The sequence below is a fragment of the Rhododendron vialii genome, chromosome 5a (assembly GCF_030253575.1).
Source record: "Rhododendron vialii isolate Sample 1 chromosome 5a, ASM3025357v1".
In the NCBI taxonomy this organism is placed as follows: domain Eukaryota; kingdom Viridiplantae; phylum Streptophyta; class Magnoliopsida; order Ericales; family Ericaceae; genus Rhododendron; species Rhododendron vialii.
In genome coordinates, this window is record NC_080561.1 from 36,526,978 (window position 1) to 36,535,890 (window position 8,913).

At 40.9% G+C, this 8,913-nt stretch overlaps 1 protein-coding gene across 1 annotated transcript; it reads right to left on the minus strand.

Annotated features, from left to right (window-relative positions):
• Positions 1–402: 402 nt before the first annotated feature.
• On the minus strand, positions 403–7,016 carry LOC131326785 (uncharacterized). The gene is made up of 6 exons (XM_058359664.1): positions 6,645–7,016; positions 4,667–4,811; positions 4,444–4,528; positions 4,299–4,346; positions 3,531–3,631; positions 403–695 (listed from the first exon to the last, which is right to left on the minus strand). The coding sequence occupies exons 1-6, from the start codon at positions 6,832–6,834 to the stop codon at positions 566–568; spliced, it is 699 nt and encodes a 232-aa protein (XP_058215647.1). The 5' UTR covers positions 6,835–7,016; the 3' UTR covers positions 403–565.
• Between the last annotated feature and the right edge of the window lie 1,897 nt (positions 7,017–8,913).

The window sequence follows — 8,913 nt, forward strand, 5'->3', positions numbered from 1 at the left end:
ATCAGCAGTTTGAGTCTGTGCACATGTAGAGGGTCTCATGGACTGGGGAGAAGTGCTCATTGTCAAGCAACTTGGATACATTTCCGTCGATATAGCAAAGAAATCAATGGATTTGAATGAAAACATGGCCAGCACAGATCTTGTGATTTACTTTTGTACGGGATTCCATGATCGTTGGACATGCTTAGCATGGGCTCGCAATGCAAGCATTTAGATTATTTGGGTTCTCGCAAGACTCCTAGAAACTGAACTGAAAGTTTTTGAATTACATTCCACAAAGTTATAGTAATAACAATATGAACGTTGTTGTCGGTTTGCTATTTGCCACACATTTCAAGATTGGTGTCTTCATGCCTAACAATACCGGGAAAAATCCCAAAAATGGACCCAAAGAAAAGGGGAAAAAACAAACATCAGACACCAAACCCTTCTCATTAATGGGAAAATTCCAAGCAAACTTGAGAACAAGCAAGTCTAATTTGAAGTTGTGCTGCAATACCTAACCATTTTCAGTTCAAATATGGCTACAAATAAGAACTACAAGAGTCTAAATGGGAATAAGTTGTTAATGGAGAACTCTCACCAAGATTTGACTATTGAGACAGAACCCTCTGTTCTTCGTAATGAAGGCATGCATTGCTTGTGTCTTTGACGGGAAGTGTACAGTTGCCATTCTAATCAGGTACGGCGATGGCCTGCAAAAGTAAAGTTATATCGTGAATCGCGAAATCGTATAAAAACCTGAGCAGTTAAGAGGGAATTTTACTCCAAGATCCAAGGTTGAGCGCGGCTTAGTACATGCGATATATTTTTGGTATTCTACTCAATTGCAATTTTATTATTTATCTTCAACATTGCCCCCTCACTAGGCTCTCCTCCACAAACAGACTAAACATGTTTGACAGCATGCTTATCAGAATCACACAGTTCACCGTTTGATACGAATTTCAACCAACTCGATTTGAATTGTGTGACGTGTCTTTCACTCGGAAATCAAGCAAATCATATGGTTCAATTTGGGGTTCACTGTGATTCACTAAGATTCATGCAATTCTGTGCAGACTTAGTGTAGGAGAGATTCAAATCAAGCCTTAGTATTCCGGAGAATATAAGTGCTGGAGAGGTATGGAGGATTAAAGATTAGAGGAACAAGAGATGGAGTACTCTGGGGGTGAAGAAGGCATGAGTGTACAGAATGCACTAATGCAGTCACTCTGTGTGGGTGAGGTTGACTCAGAGTCCCCAGTAGAAAGACAATAGGGACGCTGTAGAAAGGATATTCTCCTTCCTTGGAATAAGTGCTCTCCAACTTTCTCTCTCTAGGTTAGTGGTCGAGGGACGAGAGCCAAATCTCTTGCCTGATGTGTTCAATTAGTTCGAAGAATGTGAGCAGCAACCAATTCTTGCTCGGTGACATATGCCGTAAAACATCAGACCCCCGGGCTCTTTTATCAGTGCAAGAGCTTCTTAATTTTGTGCCCATGAAGTTTCCCGACGACATAAATGGTTTAATGACAATGCTTGTTGCTCCAAGTACAGTGATGCTGCATTGAAGTACATTCAATTTTATAATGTTGGGATGGCAGCATGGGATGGCAGCAGATCAGGGTTACCGAGGAAGATGGACAGATGAACATATCCCAATGCTCGGTAGGCAAAGACTTTTCCTCAACCACTACGTAGCTCTGAATCATGGGACTGAAGCACAAAACAAGCTCCATGAGCACTTCGAGTGGGTCCCCTGTTGGGAAGGCAGTCGAATATCTCAGTTGATTGCAGAGCACCCATTGTTGGGGAATTTTGTATGTCTCATTTCTTTCAACAAGTTGGAGATGGGAATAATATAGCTAGTCATATACATATCCCATTTTCACGTCCCTTAATTACTCATTGCGGGCAAGGTCAACCCTTGAATGTTCGACTAAGTCAATAATTTTGACTGACCAACCGCGAAGCAACACGTGGCAGAATCGCGAGCTGGCAAGGCCTGCGCCATGTCAGTAAATATGTGGCGTGGGTCTCGCGCTACCCCCGCAAGGCTCGAGCAGGGGGCAAGCCCGATATAATAACATTAACTGAATGAGCCATCCGAACAGGAGACTTGGGCCCAGAATGGAGATAGTATTGGCGTGGCCCTGAGGAAAAGGCATATAACACGAGTTGTCAATTGGCTCCAACGTAGTGCCCAGACATCTACGTCTGCTACAGTCAAAGGCAAGACCCGAGGAGCCCTCTGAGGCTTGGTTGCTGAATTGGCCTCGCTGAACAAGTGCTGACCGCACGGGGGAGATCTAGAGGCACGGTGGCTTCAAAAGGAGAAAGGATTCTCCACGATAAGGGGGAGAGGCTGGGACACTTGAAACTCGCGCGGGTCAGCTACGGCTGCTACGCTACCCCGGTGGTCAACAGGTACGTAAAGAACACGTGTCGATGCGTTATAGAGCCACATGGTTCTTGAGTACTGGCCCCAAATGCCTATAAATATGAGACATTCCTCTCAGATTTTAGAGAGACGAAAAGACACCTAGAGAGAGAGTTGGTGAGTATATAGATTATAAGGAAGGAGAATATCCTTTCTATAGTGTCTCTATTATCTTTCACCAATGAACTCTGAGACAACCTCGCCCACATAAACTGACTGCCTTAGTCCATTCTGTACACTCATGTCTTCTCCTTCACCCCCCCACCCCCCCTAGATCACTCCATCTCTTGTTCCTCTAATCGTTAATCAGCCATACCTCTCCAACACTTATATTCTCCGGCATAGTAGGGCTCGATTTGAACCTCTCCTACACTTAGTTTTGTTTCTAATTGGGTTAACCAGCGGTATTTTCACCGCTCTATCAAGAAAATAACAAGAACTAGATCGGTCATATTGATTTTCATGGTATCAAAGGAAGTGAATCTTACGAATCATGATTCGATATGAATCATAATTCAACAGTTTAGCAAAACAATTTATGACTCAATTTGCAATTGAGCAACCATAGTTTTCGAGTCAACAATGCAGTTCTTACATTGAATCTATTGCATGTTCTCGTACCATGTTAAAATGTTACTAGTTCTAGCTATAATGCACGGGTACTCCAAAAATGTTGTCGAGAACTGGTATGGCACCAATACGATAAAATAGGTACCCACCAAAAACATATCGGTACATGATATACCGTGAGTACAGGATGTGTACTTCTTTGGGCACAGATCCGATATGCCCTTTTTTAGGTTCCTCTTGGACGTTGCTTGACATGAACAACAAATTTCATGTTGATATGTACTTATTACATTTTCTTCTTAGAGATGAAAAGAATGACCTTCACATGATTTTCACACACTTAAGGGGGGAAAAATACGATCAGGTGCCTAGAGCCGTAGTCATATGGTGGGAGAAGGGGAGTTTGACAAAACAATCTACTGATGTAGTTGAGGATAATATAAGGGAGTTGTCACTGTTATTAGATCCCCAATGGAGGAAAATAAGAAAATTCCTAATCACAGTAAGTTTACACCAAGGGTCCACTTTGAGTCCTTACCTGACAAATATTTGCATTGTGGATGCATCGTAAACACATCCAGAAAGAAATCGCTCTACGTCATCTGGAACCGCATTTCGAGGGATTCCTTGCAGCAACACCTAACAAGGCACATCAAAATAATCTCACCTGAGGCATGCTGTTAACCAAATGTCCATGCAAATTACCAAAGTTGCCATCCCAAAAGTCGCAAAGCTATATTGGCCAAAACATATTTGATAGCTGATGCAACCAGATCTAAGCAGTAAGCACTTTTGGCTCTCCTTCAGTGCTATGAATCATATCATGTTCACTCCCATGCTTAAAAATCAAACTTGCCTAATAATAGATTACAGTTGAACTTTCTCAGCCACACCAAAATAGTGCGATCAGATAATGTTATCTGAATTAAAAGCACAAAACAGGTTACAAATATCGGAAACTAACAGTCCAGGTCCTGCACTCCAGGATATAGGAAGGAATAATCTTCATTTAATGCATATACTAGAATAAATTACACTACCAAAAATACAGAAGATCTTATTTTTAAGTTTTGTACCACGGTACCACCAAATACCATTTGAGGTGAAATTCAGGTGCCACTTCAAAATATGGTTTGCTCAAGTTCTGAGAATATAATGAACAGAATAACTGGTAATGAAACTGGTTAGTGATTCATATAGCTCGAGTAATTCAAGGAGACAAAAAATCAACCTTAGAATAACTAGCAACTCAAATATCAGTTTTAATTACAGCAAACAAAGTGAATAACCCAGAACTTCTACTTACAACTTTTCCATCATAGGGTGTAATACCATCCCACTGAGACCGATCAGCCTGACATCAGAGAAACAATGATAATTAATGCATCAAACTTCTCCTTGACCAAAATATGAACAACCACACAAGGCAAATGCAGTTATAATGGCATTACCCTGTCCAACCTATACAAGCGACCCTTCCTATTATTAGCCTTGATAGCAGCATCAAATGCATCCTGAGAAGAGAATTGAATCATCCTAGGCATACCCAAGACAGTGTTAGCAGATTTATCATTTCAAGCAATCCCAATTTACTAATACGATGTGTAGACAATTGAAATAGACAAGCAAGTAACAAATGAAAACATTAGTTTCCCAATAACTAAGTCGATTTACATTCCAGTTGGCATGTAGACTCTGGGATAGTGACTATAGTCCACTCTGAGATCATCCAAACTCAACCCACAATCTTCAAGAAAATTGAGAATATCACTCTTTGTTGTGTGCTTTGTAGTGCCAACCAATTTGCCATAAACAAAACCTGCCAAATCCCAGAGAGAACACAAATACATGTCGGAAACTTAGAATGTGAACTGGTTATTATTTGTGCAGATATGGGGAGAGACACGATACAAGATGACACGACAATACCACCATGGCGATTCTGCGAATAAAAATAATAAGAGACGACACAGCAATGACAAGACAAAAACTAGAAATGCATCATGATCATCATTTCCAATGTTACACTTAGATAAACATTACAATTTAACCATCCCAGATTCCCAAGATAGTAGGATACCATTTCTGAAGTCCACTTTATTTTTGGTTATCATTTCTAAAGACCACGCAATAGAAAAGAAGTGCAAACAAAAGGTTGGAAGACTTTTTTTTCCGATCCTGATGGAAAGGCTTCAAAATTTAACCTGAACTTACATAGGCCAAACGATAACAGATCAATAGATGTGTACCCCATTACCATTCAATTTATCATTTGATCCCAGCTACCACTCAAAGTAGAAAAGTGCTTCATTGTGGCTGAATGATGAACACATATCATGACTGTTGCATGCTTCTAAAAAATTTAGTAACAGAAGGACGTTCAAATGAGGGACTGGCAAGTGACAATGTTAGACACGTGAGTGGCACAGGAAAGCCACCTTCTTAGAAATGTATGTGCAACTTAAACCCTAATATCTCTTTGGTAAATATGAATAACTACAAGACTCCAATCTAAAAAAAAAACCCAATTTTGACTAAACAATTTCAGTCTACAGATTATTTCATCTTTAAAGGAACAAGATGGAGGGTTCGCACATCAAATGCTATCATGTGAGCCAAAACAAGAAAGTCCTTGATCCAGAACAGCAAAGTAGAAAACAAAATAAATTTCAGCAGCAGTTTCATGCGGGGCACATGTAAAAAAACTTCTTTAAACTAAACAAATAATCATCCTAGCGTCAAATGATGGCCATTTATCTTTCAAGTAAGCATGTTCAATAAAAATATATATATTTCAGGTAAAGGCTAACTATCTGCTAAATGCAAGACACAAATCACAGCCATTTCTTGTTCTCAAGGTTCTGAATAGTGAATATCCTCACAATGAAAGTTATTCTCCTTCACTTTACAAAATCATCAAACTGGGAGCTAAAGTAAACACTGCGTCCAATAATTACACACAGCCAAAAGGAAATCAATAAGGATAAAGAAATTTTATAAAAAAAAAAAAGTGCAATCACACGAGCTTTTCCAACTAAACTAAGCTAAAGAAATGATTAATTTAACTGATGCATTCTGAATCAAAATTTGTTGACCTCACTTAGTGATACACAATTCAACAAAAAGAAAAAACTATAAGCACACAAAACACTAACTCCAATAAATTCAGGTCACCCAAAACTACGGCTGTAAACGAACCAAGCTGCTCGCGAGCAGCTCAAGGCTATGCTCGTTAGGGCTCGGCTCGGATCGACTCGTTTAGTAATCGAGCCGAGCTCAAAACTCGAGTTTTGGGCTCGTTTAGTAAACGAGCCGAGCATAACTCTCCAAAGCTCAGCTCGTCTATGGAGGCTCATTTAGTAAATGAATCAGGCTTGACTCATTAAGGGCTTGGCTCGTTTGTAGCCGAGCCAAGCTCTAGCTCGAGTTTTTGGCTCAATTATTAAACAAGCCGAGCTCAAACACAACATGGCACAGCTCGGCTCGTTTGCAGCCCAAGAACTACTAAGGGCCCAAACCCTACTTAAGTTGTTAAACAGAAGCATATGAAATGAGAAAAAAGAAATAAGCACACAAAACCCTAATCCAAAAAACTAAGGGAATTCCAAATAAATGGCGAGCTTAGAGAGGTTTTGGAGTAATTGATGAGAACCTTTGGTTGGGGGGCGAAGAAAAGAATCAACGGAAGGGTTGTCCTGGCTACTGGGCTGATGATCTGCAGCTTCGGTCGAGAAATGCATCGGCGAGTCGCGAAGGAGCAACGAAAGCCCTCGATTTTGGTTGCTGGTTCGGATCAGACGGTGGGATTTCGCCGCGGCTCTGAGTAGGCTCATCGTCGACATTTTTCGGATCCGATGAAGCTCAGAGAGAGAGAGAGAGAGAGAGACGAAGGAAACAGTGAAGTACTTGGGCTTGGGTCAGCCCAAAAATGAAAATAATTGGGTCGGGTTGGGTTGGGTTCATCCCGGTGGATCATTGGGATCCATGGGCTGATTTGGACTAAGTCCGTTTAACAATGCATATGCGGAGAAATTACGGCCTAGTTTTTTGGGACGTATATCCCTGGATTTCCAGCAGGAAAAATATGTGCACCAGTGTCAGGGCACACGCCGAGTTGGTGAGGCTCATTACCTCCCTTAATGCAGGCGAGAGTTCGAGTTTCGGCAGGTACTCAAATCTCATTTGTGGATCAAAGAGGGGGGGTTTTCACCAATTGTGTACTAAAGTGGTGCCGTGGTGACTGCCCGTCCTTTCGGACGGTAGCTATAGCTCGAACCGAATATTCCATTGACGGGTAGAGAGCCCCTATGGTCACTCCATTGACGGATTAGGCACTTAATGATATCCGATCGAACTGATTTTTTGCATACTTGTTCAACTCAACGAGCTCTACGAAGCGAACATTTATGATCATCAAAGCGAGATCGGAGCGGGACCCCCTCGATCGGGACAGCACTTTGCCACTGTCCCTTTGCTCCCCCAACTCTCATATATTTAGATTTAGATTTTTGCACTCCCTTTTTGGAGTGCGGTTAGTTGTTTTGAAAGTGTGAATATCAATTCTCCTAAAATTGGAGTATTAGATATTTCTGAGAGTATGTTTTGCTATTTTTCTGATTCCTCTTTGTACGCAGTTGCTTTTTTTTCTTACCAAGAATTTTTCAAGAAAAGTTAACTAATCATGCCCTTTGGACATTACTTGGCGGTACCCCCAAGCTCTTCTTTACCGCACATTTGTGTTAACTAAAAAGAGTGTAGAGCACCATGTGGCGCCGTGGCGGAGATTGAATTACTAGTAGTATTTTGCGTAGATTGTTGGGCTGGTTAACATGCAACCGTACGATACGAAATTGTCAAGGTTGTACGAAAGAAAATCATCAATCATACAGTTATATTACTTATCAAGGTGGTTGACGTGGGCACGTAATCCGTCAAGATAAAGACAGATCCCGTGTTCATACAGCGTAAAACGTAAGGTCCTCGAAACTCCCTTTCGTTTGTTTATCACAAACAGAGAAACATTTGTTTGGGCTTATCACACGCCTAGACCGGTCTTATTAGGAACCGGCCGTACAAATGCTTCTAATTTGGAAGTATCATACTTCAACTGGGATTGCTATTTTCGATAAAAATAAATAAAACCAGGACTGGTATAGAAATTAATATACTTCTCCTAGGCACGATTAGAATATTTCCCCCTGGTCAGCTGAAGGGTTTGGACACGTGGGTTCTGTTTCTTTTCTTTCCTTAGAAAAAACGGGAGAAATTTTTGGGTGCCCCGCATGTGATTTCAGCCGTCCAAACGTGTTTTGGACAGTCCGGATTTTAGAGAGAAAATGGTCGGGTGAGGGGAGAGAGGGAGAGTAGAAATCTGGGGCTACCCAAAACACGTTTGGACTGCTGAGATGCATGCGCGCAGAATACCGCCAGGTGTTATCCGCTCGGCACTCAAAAATTTCTCGAAAAAATTGATAAATAATCAATGTTTTTTTTTGTTTTTTGGTCAAATGGAATTCCATAAATAATCAATGTTTAGATCCTTCCTGACCAGGGTTTTTTTTTAACCTTTCCATAATAAGAGTAAAGTAGAATCCCCAGTTCCAACTAGTCCTGCATTGGGTTCCTCCCTAGTTGATATGGAGGTGTCATTTTTCTGAGATTATTATTTGGCGCTCCGTAAGCATTGTTCCCCTATCTTACGAAAGCATAAAGCATCGGTTCCTGTTGAGATTCTCTTGGCTGTTTGTTTGTTTATTGTACAATTTTTTCGATTTTGAATTTTTGCTTTTTTAGTTGGAAAGTGCTCGCAAAAGATACAAAGCAAGCAATGCAAAAATTACCTGATCCACATGCACCCACCTGTAACGCCCCGATTTTCGGAAATAAAATCGGAGGCAATAAATATTAGTTTTTCAAAAATT

Excerpts from the sequence above, each read along its gene's own strand:
- LOC131326785 (XM_058359664.1), bottom strand. The coding sequence starts at position 6,834 with ATGTCGACGATGAGCCTACTCAGAGCCGCGGCGAAATCCCACCGTCTG. Across the intron at positions 4,812-6,644 it reads TCTTCGCCCCCCAACCAAAG|GTTTTGTTTATGGCAAATTG; the intron begins GTTCTCATCAAT and ends GGGATTTGGCAG. Across the intron at positions 4,347-4,443 it reads GCTTGTATAGGTTGGACAGG|GCTGATCGGTCTCAGTGGGA; the intron begins GTAATGCCATTA and ends CTCTGATGTCAG.